General features: G+C 41.4%; 2 protein-coding genes across 3 annotated transcripts in view; one reads left to right on the top strand and one right to left on the bottom strand.

The window, feature by feature from the left end:
- Positions 1–4745: 4745 nt before the first annotated feature.
- Positions 4746–10663, bottom strand: gdnfa (glial cell derived neurotrophic factor a). The gene is made up of 3 exons (XM_049604210.1): positions 9597–10663; positions 8450–8680; positions 4746–5876 (listed from the first exon to the last, which is right to left on the bottom strand). Exons 2-3 carry the CDS (start codon positions 8652–8654, stop codon positions 5317–5319), a joined length of 765 nt encoding a protein of 254 aa, XP_049460167.1. The 5' UTR covers positions 8655–8680; positions 9597–10663; the 3' UTR covers positions 4746–5316.
- Positions 10664–11252: 589 nt separating this feature from the next.
- opn4xa (opsin 4xa) overlaps positions 11253–15537 on the top strand; it is a 46784-nt gene continuing 42499 nt past the window's right edge. For both annotated transcript variants that reach the window (XM_049604192.1, XM_049604196.1), the window contains exons 1-3: positions 11253–11275; positions 11725–11794; positions 11884–11986. In XM_049604192.1, coding sequence (XP_049460149.1) covers positions 11918–11986 — 69 coding nt within the window. In that variant the 5' untranslated portion in view covers positions 11253–11275; positions 11725–11794; positions 11884–11917. The remainder of the gene's footprint in view (positions 11276–11724; positions 11795–11883; positions 11987–15537) is intronic.

Here is a 15537-nt window from a genome sequence, read left to right as displayed (position 1 = left end):
ATACAAGCTAGCACGCAGAGAGTAACTGACATATAAAGTTGGTCATTTTGTGGATGAAATGTTATTTTAAGATCATTTTCTCACACAACTATTCTTAAAATGAATGATGAACTTTCACAGTCAAGCTCCAGAACCAAATTGTGTTATATTTCGAGAGGCTCTAATTGCTTTCACAACTAAACTTTTAAAATTTAAAATGAGGTGTGGCTGTAAAATGCATAATAATCTGAAACTACCTGTACTGCATAGCACACCTATAACAGAGTGGAGCCATTTCTCTGTTTTTTCTTTAAGTGACCTGTACAGTGTCTAAATATATTTCAACTGACAGAGAAAACCACAACATACAGATCTAATGAAAGACGCGATTGTGTTCCTCATCTCCCAGGAATTCAACCTCTGCCCACTGCAACAAACTGTGTGTTTTCGTGTAAAAGTATTTTTTAACAAGTGAGTCATATGGTTCATTCGACTGTATACATTTTGAATTTTACTGCTGAGATGACAAGGAGGTTTTGATAGCATATATACTGTGCTGTTTTCCCCCCAGTTGCTCAGTAACAGTGATATTGGATGTTATGTTATCTTTTTACAACGACACGCAAAGTCTTCACATCCATACCCGTCATTCAGCTGGTGTTTCTACTTAGTGACTTCCAATGGGTGAAACTGTAGAGCGGCCTTAAATTCCTTGTCAACCAAAGTTACAAGCAGACAATCGAATGTCTCTGTGTCCTGGCAAACTTCCTGTGGCCATAAAGCGAATATGAGACAGACAAATACCAGAACAAGAAATATGGAAGGACTAAAACAGTGAGTGAAGTTTTTAAGAGCGACTAAAGTGGAGAGCTGGGAGAGAGAGAGAGAGAGATCGGCTTCGTGGGGGAGAGGCTGACGTCAAGCTCTCCTCGAGAAGAGTTCTCAGTCAGCAGCGGGAGGTGAGGAGTGACTGCTGTTTGATTCACTCCACCAGCATGTGATGAACCAGTTGGCACGTGGAAAAGAGAGAGGCTGTGTGTGGAGCTGTAACCATAGCCTCCAGGTGCAGGCGTTTTAAGATACAGACCTGTCAAAGGGTCATTTCATCCAAATGGCAAAGAAATATGTTCTTCCTCAGAGAACGTGCAGTGGTTACATCTTTGCTCCTAATACAGACGAGGTGAACACTAGATTTTCTGCTGCTCACAGCATTAAAAAGTTTGAGAAACACCAGATACAGTGTCCTACTTACTCAGAATATTTCACAGAATACAGTGTGACTAGTTTTCATGGAAACATCTTTCTACCCAAGAAATAGTCCCAAAGAATTATTTTTTTTTTGCGACTGCAAGCAACCAACTGCTGTCAGCCCCGGATATCATGTAGGATAAAAATCACATTTAACTCAACAAGAATAAATAAGCAGGACCCAGATTTGTGGATTAAAGGATAACACTGATGATAGTCTGCATTTTCCTAATTGGCAACAGACCCCAGGAGTTTGTTTGTCTTTCATTACTTGTCCATTGGTTCCTACTGAAGATGTGCAGTAAAAAGTTTAAATGCAGGAGAAACAACTTGTGAATATTTACATCTCACCATCTAAAGGTGAAATCAGCAGTTCTGGGTAAAGATTATTGACATTGTGCTGTGGAGTTTAGCACATTAGCACGTGCCCGATTTACAGCTCTCGCTGTTGACTTTTTCTACACCCACGGCTGCCTCTCTGTCCCATGTACGAGAATGAATGTTCTGATTGGCTGACTGGCTGGAATAGTGTTGTGTGGCTTGGTCTGAGTAAATGATTCCCATTTGACCTTGAGATTATCGCTGAATTTGACAAAGTGTATCGGATTGGATAAAAATCGCTGACTGCATCTTTACATTGACATGGCAAATTTGTTAGCAAACAGTTGCTTATTTACACGTCCAGCAGCTACGACAGTTACAAAGAAGCATTGTCATTCAATTGTAGTGGTCTTTCTGCTCACCAGCTGAATGTTCAAATTCTCACTCTCTTTTTGCTCTGTTTTTGGTCTCCACCAGCTCCTAAGGGAAATATGTGCTTCTAAATGCTCCACTATCTTCACCAGCTAGTTGCTAACTTTGTCTGCTTTTTGGGGTTTCTAGGGCACTAAACAGCTGCCACGTGGAAAGGATGCTGAGCAGAGCGGCAAAATGGAGCCTAAACGTTAAAGTCTTGGGCATTAAGACCAAAATGAGCTGAAAAATGCTTTAACACTTTGTAGAGGTGAGGAGGCCTGTAGAACTGGGAGATAATTTTCTGCAAGTTTGTCACTGCAAGCGTCCCCCTTTTACCTTCAGTTAATTTATTGTTAATATAAAATTATTGATAAGAGCATCTTCAATTATCAGACCTCAGCACTGAAGGGACTTGGCATATTTTGCAGGGGGAAAACAGACTTTAAACAGCTTTGATTAAAAAAAAAATAATGAGGGCTGAAAGATTTTGAAATTAAGGTTTGATTTGAACTTGCCCCAAAAGCTTTTATACTTCGTACGCACACCTTAAATGCTGTTTAATGACTTGCTTTCTGTACTGCTGCAATCTCCTCATCAGCATTTACAGATCTTCTCTGCACAGTGGAAACATTCTCGGCCGCCTTGATTTACAGCTCAGTGGCGCTTTACGGCTAGCTTTTGTTTACTGTACGACCCTGGGCTAGCGCTCAGGAATGCACGCCACACTGTCAAGGCCATCTCTCAAACCACTCCCGCAATTCTCCTTTTAACCCAAATTTTCATCCTCAATTTTACATGATGCTTGTGTAAACACGTCCCAGGCAAATTAGCACCATCTGGCACCGGTGCATTACTGTACACGGCAGAACACCAGGAGACACGCTCGTTTAATAGAAACAAGTTTAATTCTGTAAAAAGTTATAAAATGAATATTGTACAAAAATAAAGTTTGCAGAGAGCTTTGGTTCTGTAACACAAAACAAGTGAGACGACATGACAGGTTTTTTTTCACAGAGGTGTTAACACGACAAGGAGTGAGAAAGAAATCCAATCCTTTCTTCTAATACTAACACTGAGGATTCCTTCGTATCTTTACCTTTTTGCTTGTTTACCTTTGTATGAAAACCAGAGGACTAATCGCCAAGAAAACATTTGAGCAAACAGTTATGAAGATGAGAGGGCTAGTGGTCACAGTTTACACACTTTAATGTATGGTATCGGGGAGTAGCGGGGCGCTCTGAGGCTTCTGGGAAGTCTCCTAACTGCACATTCTCATCTGGAAAGGCTTATGCACGAATCAGTTGTTAAAGGGGAAGATGATCCAATTGATGAGGTATGCTGTGATAAAAGCTACGAGGTTTTTTTTTCTCCTCTCTGTGTAGTGTTTGGCCTAAATTCAGTTTGATGCAGTGGATTTGTTCTGTGTGCAGGGGGATTACACAGTAAAGCTGGCTTGCTTGCTGCTGGGTGGGCACAGATACCTTGGTCCCTAATCCGTGCTAACATCAAGACCTACCCGAGGGCTCTCTTTGTTCCACTTAAAAGGATCCCCTCGCAGGGTCTCGATGGGCACAGCAACATGCTTTTAAAGACCCTCCTGTTTTCCTGGATGTGTATTTGTGTATGAGAATAAACTTGGCTGAACAAGTGATTACATGTAGAAAGCACATTGAGCCTACCCATCGTCTTCCCTCCGCAGCTCCAAAACATCTTTTGTCCAAACGAGTAGTCTCGAGATATTTACATCAGCTGTGCGATGACAGCCGTTACAGTAGCTAGATCTTCCTTAAACTGCCTTCACCAATATGCCTTTGCCCACGGGGATATTTGGTTAAGACTCATGTTAGAGGATCACTTTCAAATCCCCTTTCGGGGAGTAAGACCTGTCTGTCAGAGTCGAGACAGAAACACAAGCAGTCCTGTGAACTTTAAAGCCTATTGGGACAGTTACCGCTGCAGAGCCTTTGCTCAGACTTGGTGCGAGGCCAGAGTGAGGTTTCGGGTAACGTATGCTGATAGGCAGGCATTCTAGCAGCTTCTGGACTCAAAGTATGCATCCTCAAAGGCACCTGCAGATCCTCAGAGAGACGCCTACGCTCATGTTGATTTTGGACATCAATTACAAGATGTGATGGCTCCTCGTTGGAGTGATGTTAAATCTATCTGGGTCTTGAAAATAAACAGCAGCAAAGAATCATGTGCTGAGAGAGCAACATCTGAAGTCCTCCCCCTGTCTTAGCATGGTCACATCGGAGAAAATGAGGTGAAGAATCTACCCTGCCGTCTCTCAAAATGCTCCAACACTACAGATCAATTCAGTCGAAAATCTTCTATTGGTCCCCTCCTCTATGTCTCATTCTAACGTGGTAGCAAATTATGATCCTTTGGAGTCATGAATTGAGAAACTCTGGAATCTAAGTGAAGCAGATAAGCATCATTAGGATGTGTGTTTGAGTGTTTAGCAGTACTGGATCACCTTTTTTTAGACTTTGCTTGAGAAAATGTTCCACATTGGCACCATCCAGGACAAACAAAGCTTTTAAATAAATAAGAAATACAACAATTTCTTTCATAAAATGGTTTGAAATAAATAACAATAAGTTAATTCCCATCTTAATAAATATACCTCTTACACACACGTGTATAATATATATATATATATATATATATATATATATATATATATATATTTGTATATATATATATATATATATATATATACATATATATATGTATGTATATATATATATATATATATATATATATATATATATATGATTGGGTTTTCTGTAGATGCGTTGCACCAAAAAGTCTTTGCTGAACTCCGGCGTGGTTATTTGTCATCCCTTGGCTCTGAATGTAAATGTCAACATCCAGACTATGCAGTGAAAGTGATTTAGACCGCAGCTGAATATACTCCTCAAATCTCTGTGTTCATCTGGAGTCTTAGGAGCCAGCTATGGAAAAAGTGATGTTCCTGGGAAAATGAATTCCTCCAGAAAAAAGAGCCAACTTTGTCAGAAGTTTTTTTTCACTCTCACCTTTTTTGACAGCACAGTTAGCAAATCTGGAAGTGTAACAGTATCGTTTCTCCTGCGAATCGGTACAGGCCTCGTACATTTCTGCATGTGTCTGATTGAACAGTCAAATGCTGGTCAGGGTTCTGATGGACTGAGCGTGGACTGTCAAAGTTGAATACACCTTTTTGCTGCTCCATCGTCTTTGATGTCTACTGACAAAAATTAGAAACAGTAAACTCCCTCTTTGACCTCGTACGCCCGCTTCCAACAGAGATCTCACCAGCTTGTAAATGTGATCCTTAGTTAACAGACACTGGTCACGGCTGTCACTTCCTCAGACACAGCCACACTTCCTGGCAGAATGCTTCTTCAGCGTGTGATACACCACATTGTCGTCCAAGAAAGATAAGTCATCGTCGAAAGCGATTGGTCGACAGCAGGTGCGAGAGGGTGTGTCCTTATCCAGCTTCTTGTTGTGTGTGAGGTTGTTGAGGATCTTGTCGTAGTTGGTCTCCGCCTCCACGCAGGGGCCGCTGCAGTACCGGAAGATCAGCTCCTCCTTAGTCTGGTAGCCCAGCCCCAAGTCCGTCACATTGAGATGGACCTCCTTTAGCAAGCAGCCTCGGGTCTGCACCGATATCCCTTCCCTCCCCTTCTCGCCTCGTCCTCCTTTACCGTTTCGACTTCCCCCTCGCCCCCGGCCACGCTTCCTGTCGCCATGTCCTCTCCTCTCACCTCTCGTGCTTCCTGTGTTTGCTGCTCCTCTCTGTCTCTGCTCCCTCCGTCCCCTGGAGCCTCCGCTGGGATCCGACGATCGACGGAGTCTGCCAATGGTAGCCTCAATAAAATCCATTACATCATCAAACTGATCTGGATAGGGGCCTGCGATGTCATCTGAAAGATGCAGAGGAAACAGATTCACTTATAAAGCTGGTATTAAAATAATAGCTTTATCACTGACATGGACTTTCTGAAAACTTAACAACATGGTTATCAATGATTTCCTACTTTCTAAGACTGCACAAGCAGATAAATAAAACTTTAAATATCCTCGTGGGAAAGAAACAAACAGAGTAAAACGACATGAGGGTTATGAAAACATTGCATAACCACAAATGTCAGCAAAAGAACATCTACCAAATCAATCAGCCCAACCATCCAGACTGAGAAACCATTCGTGCAGAATAAATGATGCACGTTGTCGTTGACTGTACATGCTTATGGTCAGCCAGCATATGCACAGTGAAGTGTCCAAGAATATGTGCTGACACAAATGCAGACAATGTCCATAAATACTGAGAAATGTGCAGATCAGAAACAGTGCGTGCTGATTTATAGATTAGTCTCAGGCGGAGGAATGCAGAGAGCAGCCCAGAGTTGTTCTCATGGACGTGCAGGTGCCCTGCTTTCACTCTTTTCAAGATGGCTGTTGGGGGATGAGTTGGAGGCTGAAGTTCAGAGGGTGTTGTCAATTCTGTTTTGAGAATTGTTGCAGTCAGAGAGGAAGAGCATTTGTACATCTGTAATGCGGGCAGAATTGATTTCGCATGAATAACACGGCCCGGCATGCTGCCTGCATTAGGCCTCAATCTCATATAACCTCAGTTGTTAAAAGGTTGTTCAGCTATAAAGCTTAAGTTAACCTTGTTTGCTTTCACACGCCAATTGCCCATATTGATACAGTAGGCACAGACCAATTACACCACCAGGAGAGACGCGGCGAGAGATTATTTTTCCCTCATTTAAATCTTTCATGGGTGTAATTTTAGAATGCCAAGACTTCAAAAGGCCAAATAAAAGGAAATCATATGCTCTGAGTCACTTAGATGAAGCAGATTGTAGTCTGCTTGAAACTCAAAACATGCACCAGCACAGCTCTCCACCATCTGCTGCGAGGAGTGATCAGGACTGACTGAAAGCCTTGGACCCTCCTGTGTTACATGTTGATTCTATTAAGGAGTAAAGTCTACTCCAACGCCTGCAGGTCTGGCAACAGAGAATGTAACGTATGATCATGGAGACATATTGTTCTGAAATGAATCAATCAGTCCAACCCTAATAACATCACCTGCGTGCGTCTGTGAGCGTATGGATGTGTGTCAAGGAGTCAGGGCAGCGGGGTGCGATGTCTGGCAGGTGGTGTTGTGGTTAACAGCCTCTCTATTGCAGTGTCACCGATCTCTCTTGTCTTACCTGTTCCTCTGGCAGCGCACGGGCCACCTGATCCGCCTGCGCTCCACAGCTGATTGGGCCGCTGCTCGTGTATCAGGTGAGCCTGAGCCAATCTGTTTAGACACACCTGCCCTTTGATTTAGACACCTTCTATTGTGTGTCAGCTGACAGGTAGGGTGGCTACAGTGTACACCTGCTGATAGACGGGGCCGATGGCAGCAAACGGAGTGATTCATGGGGCAAATTGGGCCATAATTTTGTCATTGGCTGAATCTGATATCAGTCACGTGCAGCTGTTGCCTGCAGATTTCAGCCTTTAAACATTGGAGAAAACCACAGTTTTCTTTCATGCACAATCCAAAAGACCCATCCTCTCTTGGAGCTACAGTGTTCTTTACACTATTAGTGCATAGTTAATGGTCTTGGGTTACAAAGCAGATCAGTGATGTCACCACGGCCCAAACAAGAATATGAGGTGGCAGGACAAACATTTGTCCAAATGTTCCATTCCTTATCTAGTTCTTGGCCGCGCTTACATCTGTGAGAAGACGATACAGTGTCACATTGATCCAAACAAAATAAATTCCTGCCCACCGTCGCTGTTAAAATGAACATAAACACAGAACTCTCACTTGATGCTTGAAACTTTCCGGTGTTGTCCAGCCTCTCGACTGTAAATTCCTGTGACCTGGTTCACACTGCCTCCTCTAAAACCTATGATTTCTGGCTTTTGGCACATGGGTAAAGGTCATGGGTCTCTGTGTCGCAGAGAGGCAGAGGTGAACATAAACAAGGGGGGAAATGTGGAGAGCGACCTCTGGGATCGAACTGCTCGTGCTCTTTATTCATGCTGCTAGCTTGTTTTGACATCAGTGTGATGTAACCCACAGCAGCAATAAAACACAAATTAAGATCTTCCGCCTGATAACCTGCCCGTCTGAGCGCCTTATCAATGTAGGACTCTCCAATGTTGTCTCAGCCCACTGGCTATCATGTTACCTGCTGTTTCTCAAGTGTAATTAGTCTAAATTACTTGACCAGCAGACCAACTGTAACAGTAATTTCTGTCTCTCGTATGAGCCACTATCCTCTCAGAAGTCAACACATGGCAGTGCATGACAATGAGATGAAAACTTTTTCCTGTATGATTAAATGGTTAGTTGCATGTTTGGTTTACACAAGCAGCATGTATCTATACTGTGACCCCCATGTGGGCCAATTATCCATCACTATCCGACTACCACAGTGACTGCACACCATAAAAGATTTTGTCAAAACATGCAGCGCGCCCTTACATTGATCCTCCATGGCGATCTCCTGCAGGTTGTGGTCTTCACGCTGGAACGCTGGCTCTTCGTCCTCCACAGACAGGGATGCAGAATCACTGTAGCTGCTGGGGAAATAAGTCCTCTTGGCTGGCTGAGTGTTTTGGTAGAGAGGCCGTGTAGCAACAGAGCTCAGGAGCAACAAACACGTGGCCAAAACATCCCATAACTTCATCTTAGACTCAGTTCCTATGAAGAAAGCTGCAAAAATAAGAGACAATATTTGATTTGAAATAGGAAGATAAAAGAAGCTGATTAGAAATTAATTAAAATAATAATATAAGGGACTCTAAATACACTCATAGTCCAGTCACAGTGTAGGCCAACTCTTGTTTATAATGAAGTCATCAAAGAGTTTGAGACAGTGTGGCCAGGCTGACTCATTGTGTATTAATAACTGTGTGTCATCATGTCAAAAGGCTTTGATCTCAATTTGTCTCTGTCTCATAGTGGGGTTTGTTGTCAATGTGAATACCAGAGTAAACCTATCAGAAGATTCCAAATAAATAACTCACAATAAAAAATAGATTATTATGTACTTAATAATGTCAAAATACCCCCAAAATATTGAAATAATATAGAAAGGATAGTGCGTAAATTTGTGCGTAAAAGTGGATTTAAAATTCCAAACGTTTGTGATTCACAAACAGCTCACTTCTTATTTTATATCTGCTGACCTGTGAGGTTTATACAGTATGTTCATGTTGTGATATCTGGCGAGCTCTTGCTACTTGTAATGAGGCACGGAGGGTGCGCCTCACATAAAAATGCGTTGGTGAAAGCACGCACCAAAGCGTGTTGGCAACGATAGCCTAAATAATGGTGCGACTTGGCCAGATGGCGATCCCCAAAGCTTACGTGACTCTGTCTAATGGCATGTTGAGTCTGCAGTAAACCTAAACAGCCATGCATGGATAAATACCGGGCTTAAACATGCTGCGCAAAAGTCCTAACAACTGTCTTTATAAACGCACAAGTTGCATTTTTGTCTATTTTGATTTGTTCTTTTTACGCAGGTAATTAAAGCGAAGCTTGTGTGACTTTTGCGCACAATTAATCTGAGGATATGAGAATTATTTTGCGCTCTCAAATGATAAAAATATAATGTTTTCCTTACCTTAAATATGGCCCATGCAGACCTGAAACTCGCTTGGCTGTTGGCGTTAAAATCCAAAACAGAAAACGCGACTCATTAGGTGTCCCAAGCGGAATCAGCTGCATGAATCGTTCAACAGCCACGATCCGAAAATTTCCTTAAAACGAGTTCAAATTCGGTTTATGTCCTGATAGGGAAAAAAGCTGAAATAACGCACCAGGTGTGTTTTTCATACTCCGATCCGGCGCAGCGACCAAACCATGCGTCTTTCCACACTTTGGAGTCCAAAGGTAGGTGTTGAAGAGAGCGGACCAAGTGCCACTGCGCCTTACGGGGGTACAGTTGCAGTCGCTGATTAATTGGATGCTACGTTTCCACGTTGGAAATCCGAGAGAGTTCCACCATCTCCGACTGAAAGGAGTCCAATGAAGACATCAGCGTCTCCAGCGAGAAAAAAAGATGCACAATATGTGTGTCCCAGAGCGCGAGGAGCTCTCGTCTGCCTCTTGGTAAAGCAGTTAAAGCGTCGTTATATCCACAACTGCGTCAAATGTTCATAATCGCCAACATCTGACAACATCTTGACATGGTAAACAACACAGGCGGGGGTGTTTATTCTCCATTTCCTCCAGGTCAGATAGTGACTATGTAGCTCGAAGAGTCTCCACACGCGCTGTCCTCATAGTGGACTGAAGCAGGACAGATGTCTGCGCATAACACCGCACCGGGCGCAGAGGGCAGTTTGGAGAGATTTATAGTTAAGTGCGCTCTGACGTTTGGGGCAGTTGGTGTCCGCCCCTCTTTTATATATCCCCACAAGAGCAAACAGAGGTCCACATATTTCTCCAAACCACCCCTGGAGCCCCGTTTAGAGGAGCGCAGTTTTCAGATGTCTTGGGGATTATGTCACACATCCTGATGTCCTCGGATTAGATTTCAGTATGCGGAATGTGATTTGGAGATGTTCTGTTGCGATGCATGTTTCTAACCTGATCTCCGCGCGCTCTCGTTGCGCACCGGGTGTCAAGTTCCGTCTGATGGCTATGCACATCTCAAATTTAAGAGTCCCACTTCACTTGCTATTTACTAGAACATATTTGTAAATACGCGAGATGGGCGCAGAGGACACTTTGATAGGTTATGTTAGCCTATATGTATTCCACTCCAGATTTATGGCATACAAATGTAACCCATACACACCTTGGAGCATCTGGTCATTCAATAAGCGGGTTCTTGTCAAGGTGAGCCCGGGGCAACACCGCACACACCACAAAAGGAGGACTGATCCAGCTAAGATGTGGCACCTGAGAAAGCCTTTCCATCACCCGTCATGATTTACAAGCTCTACCCGCCTTTCATCTTCTGCAAAACTGGATTCCACACAGCTACCCCAGTCCTTTAAGAATCAAACTCATTTTGTGTTCATGTGCCAGGGGAGACCGGCTTCTTCCAACAACCAAACACTTGCTGTTCCAAGAAGCTCTCTGGTTTTAATTTAACACGTGAAATGCTGCTAAAGATGGCTGTTCAATAAAAGGGTAGAAATCCCAGCGCTGACACTTTAAATCCACTCTGACTTATCTGTTATTCAGCGGTATTAAGGCTCATATTTGTTTGCTCATGGGCTGGAGCTTCTTGTCAATACATGTTTGCTTTCAAGCATTTATGTGCGCCCTACCCATCCTTGAAGTATCTGCATGGTACTGAGCCAAGTCTTCATTGTATGGATTCCTTTCCGTCATGTTCTCACATGGTTTCATTGTGTTAAATGACAGGCACTGATGTTTCGTTTGTTATGGTGGGATCCTCTGAATTCATATAATTTGTTTTTGTAAAATGTATGGAAACTTGGCTCTGACTTGTGCAACATTTCAAAGAGCTTAATTGTTTTTGTACAAAGGCGAAAAGTCTTTTTGTTGCTTGGCATGAGCTGATGTTTGTTGGTGTGTTTCACAGTATAGATCCACTGGACCAGATCCTCTTAAACTTCTTGAACTATTTTAACTGGTTTATCTCATGTCTTATGATTGAAATCATCTGTAATGGTCTTGAATTTATTTGTGTTCATTAAATTAAAGTTCCAGACATAACTTTAAATTTGTTGACATGGATTTTCTGTCATAACTGAAAGTCAGTTTCTGTGGTCTAGGTGTTGCAGTGATCCTCCACATCAGTCCTCACAATTCTCTCTGCCCTCTTCATCCCTAAAGCGCCACAGAGTAAGTCGACATCTCAGCTACACTCCAACCACTCATCCTATTTCTAATGCAATGTAAAAACCATTTGTTCCTTTCGTTTGGTTCAACAGGAATATTAAATTGTTCTGAAAACATCTCCCTGCAATGCTCCCCTTGCCAGTGCATGCTGGGATAGCCTCCAGGCTCCCATTTACCCTGAACAGGAATAAGCAGGTAAAAAGAATGAATGAAAGGAAATCATACTTATATAAACAAGCTCAAAAGCATGAATGTAATGCGAACTGGCATACGGTGCATTATAATAAAACACTGAGTCATTTTGAAAGCGGAGCGGAGTGTTGTCAGAACTGTGTGTGGTTCTTCAAGGTTATTTAGAGTTCATCGGGAGAAGTTCAGTGAAGCAGGAGCTGAGAGATCTGAATCTGCTCGACTCGACGATATGTACTGTCAAATTAACTTACATTTACAATTACGCATACAGTTAGAGCACTGATTGCTGATATGATGATTACATTTATGCATTAAATAAATGTATTACATGTTTTGTTCCTTCTTATTTATGTGCTTTGATTGTCAAACCCCTATAGAATGGCTACTAGATTCAGTATTCAAGAACTTCATTCACAATGCAAGCATGAAAAACTGCAGATGTGTCTTCCACAATGGTGCATATAAAAACATTCACACATATTTACATGTAGAATGAGGCAAGGGTGTAAGCAATAATAATTTATTTTTTTAAAATCGAACCAATATAAGTACAAAATATAAGCAGTGTTGAGTATAAATCTTAGACTGAACATGGAAATTAGTGATATATAAATAGACTGTGCCAGGGAGGGGTTAACTCCATGTGGTGCAGTTGCTTGTTTACCTACAGTTTGCAGTGGTGCAGTGGGTGGCGGCTGAACTACATCCAGATCTCAGAGGCCTTTTCAGTGTAGTTAGCTACTTTGGGACATGTAGTTTATGTTGTTAATTAAAAACTTTATATGTATAGTATTCTCATGACATTTGTGCCACACAATATGGCACAATGCCACAGTTTATTGGCCACGCTTGTCATACAATGACAATCACCTCAGGGTGTCTGCAGGTCCTTAAAAATCTTAAATTCAATTTTATAAGAATTAGGCCTTAAAAATCATTAAATAGTCTTAAACCTGAATTTGCAAGGTCTTAACTGCTACATACATTTTATCTAGTTTCATTTATGCATCTTTCAATTCATTTTTGTGAAAATGAGTGATGCCTTTCTATGTAAAAGTCCACATTTATAATGTAACAAAACTTTTAAGAATTATAATACTGTCATTTTACTTAGTACTTGCACTTACCTGTTGGCAAAATATAGATTGACTTAACTCACTCTAATAATCGTATTCCTACATAACAGTTACCTCTGCTTGCAATGCTTACCTGCAATGCTTGAATAAGTAAAACATGATCTGTCCAAAAATCTTTCTTAAATTTGGTTAAAGGTGTCTTGAAAGGGTCTTAAAAAGCATTTAATTTAACTGTCTGGTACCTGTAGACACCCTGCACCCTTTGACTGATATTGCCTCTGGTTTGCAACCAAGATGTCTGCGGTTGAATACAATGCACTTGTACAATTTGCCCTTTAAAGACATCCTCAGGCTGCATAGTTGAGCACAGGCCTGCCCTAGTCCCTAAACCAAACCCACCTAAACTTTACTCAGTGACAGTTCAGTTGTACCTCCGTGTATAATATGAGTTTCCAGACTCAGAAAATGGTTTTACTTTGACAAGCTTACATTTTTTGAGAGTAGTTAAGATACAATTTACCTTCTTTTCTTTGTGAAGTAGCTTGAAGTTTAGTAAACTACAGTTTTAATATAGTTTCCACATTGTATATAGGTAACAATTATACAACACCTATTGCTGCATAATGTATTGAAATTGTAGTAAATGTAATGTATCAAAATATGATTATATATACATAGCTACACATGTATGTACAGTGCGTATATACTGTGTTTTATCTTATAAATGTGTTATTTGCTCTATGTTAGTATGACTGTTCATGCATGGAAAATCACTTAAATGCATTTGTAGTGGAATATCAGAAAGTCCATATGATTAATGCTTAAACTAATTGACCATAATTAGCAGATCAATTGACAAGAATGAGAAATTGGCAACAGTTTTGATGCTATGATCATTTCTATGATAATAGACTAATAAAGATAATAACAAGCAATATGAAGACATCACCTTTGGCTTTAAGACATTCTGGTGGACAGTTTACACTATCTAATGTTTAAAAGACCAAACCAGTCATTTTGAAATAATCATTACAATAATCCATAAATTTAAGCCATATTTAATATTACAAATTACATTTCATTAATATCAAGATTTATTTAAAGGGAGACCGGCAATGTTTCTGTTTTTGTCTCAGTACCTATAACTTGCTGAAATTTTATGTCAGAGAATTAAAAACTGCACAAAAAATGTACATAAAATGAATGTTACATATGTGATGCCCAGTAGCTCACTGCGTAGAGCAAGCGTCCAGTGCACAAAGGCTATGTCTGCCGCATTGGCCATGGGTTCAATTCTGGCCCATGGCGCTTTGCTGCCTCTCTCCCTCCTTCACGCTTAAACTGTCCTGTCAAAATAAAGGCAAAAAAGCCATAAAATTAAACTTTTAAAAAATTAGACAGACAAATGACCAATTCCTACTAAGGTCTAACTCACAAACCTCTACCTGTCAGATTCTTAGTACCTCATGTGGAGTGAGTCCAAAATACAGGTCTGCTGCTTCAGTCAGGTAACCAGTCAAGACTGGCACTGAAGACTTCTGCTGTTATAGCTCGCACAGAGCAGCTGTGTTGATCCTCTTCTGTGAAGTTTTGTAATTTCTTGCAGTACCTGCTCAGTGTCACATGGCAGATAGAGTATTCTCTGGGGTCAGACCTTACTGTCTTTCCCTGCATCACGTCATCTGATCAGTTTTTCTCACCAACTCTCCTGGCATGCTGAACAAAGAATATAGATACATAGAGAAAATGTGTTTAGTTGTCATCGGGGTTAGTAGTAACACATTTAAATAATCTTTTACAACCATCCCCACCCCTGTCGGCTGTTGTTTAACGAGTTGTAGCAGCGTATACCCAAGAGACTGCTCTCTAATGTAATATAAGTTATAGAATTCTAACTTCAACAGCATCAGACTAATCAAAATTTAGACTTGGTCCAAAAAAATCACTCTTATACCTGAACATCAGTGTTTGGGCTTTAAAATCTGCACACTTCTTCAGACAGCTATGAAATTATCCATGCAAGGTCAGAGAGGAGGTGGTCATACAAATGTATTACATACCTCATAGGTCATCCCTTGGTGAAAGTGATGCTATTACAACCATCCTGTTGTTACAACCATGCCCAGCCCCCCCCCCCATATATTGTAGAAAGCAGAATAACTGCATAGGAAACACCCGTTTCCAGCATTCAGCAATAGATTAACTAAACTGACGCATCAGCCCTGTGACTTTCCTCCTTCCTCATGATTATGATAATTTGTTTGGCAGCAGAAAATACATTTGATTAACGACTGGAGCAGATTTCGCATAGGAGATATTCTTACACGTCACTGCATATGACATCTCAGGCCAGGACACTGCCTGCTCAGAGATACCACAGACAGAGGCCGTATTGTTTATTGATATCTTGCAGCAGTGTCACCAAAGGACTCCTCTGTGACCCTCCTCTGTCTCATGCAGGCAGAGTTGAGAAGATAA

This window comes from Epinephelus fuscoguttatus, linkage group LG18 (genome assembly GCF_011397635.1).
Source record: "Epinephelus fuscoguttatus linkage group LG18, E.fuscoguttatus.final_Chr_v1".
In the NCBI taxonomy this organism is placed as follows: Eukaryota; Metazoa; Chordata; class Actinopteri; order Perciformes; family Serranidae; genus Epinephelus; species Epinephelus fuscoguttatus.
The sequence above is the reverse complement of the archived record's forward strand: the minus strand, read 5'-3'. Positions and strand labels throughout refer to the sequence as shown.

What these genes read in the sequence shown, in the direction of transcription:
- gdnfa (XM_049604210.1), bottom strand. Translation starts at nt 8,654, where the DNA reads ATGAAGTTATGGGATGTTTTGGCCACGTGTTTGTTGCTCCTGAGCTCT. An exon ending in GATCGCCATGGAGGATCAAT is followed by an intron (nt 5,877 to 8,449) that starts GTAAGGGCGCGC and finishes TGCATCTTTCAG; the next exon opens with ATGACATCGCAGGCCCCTAT.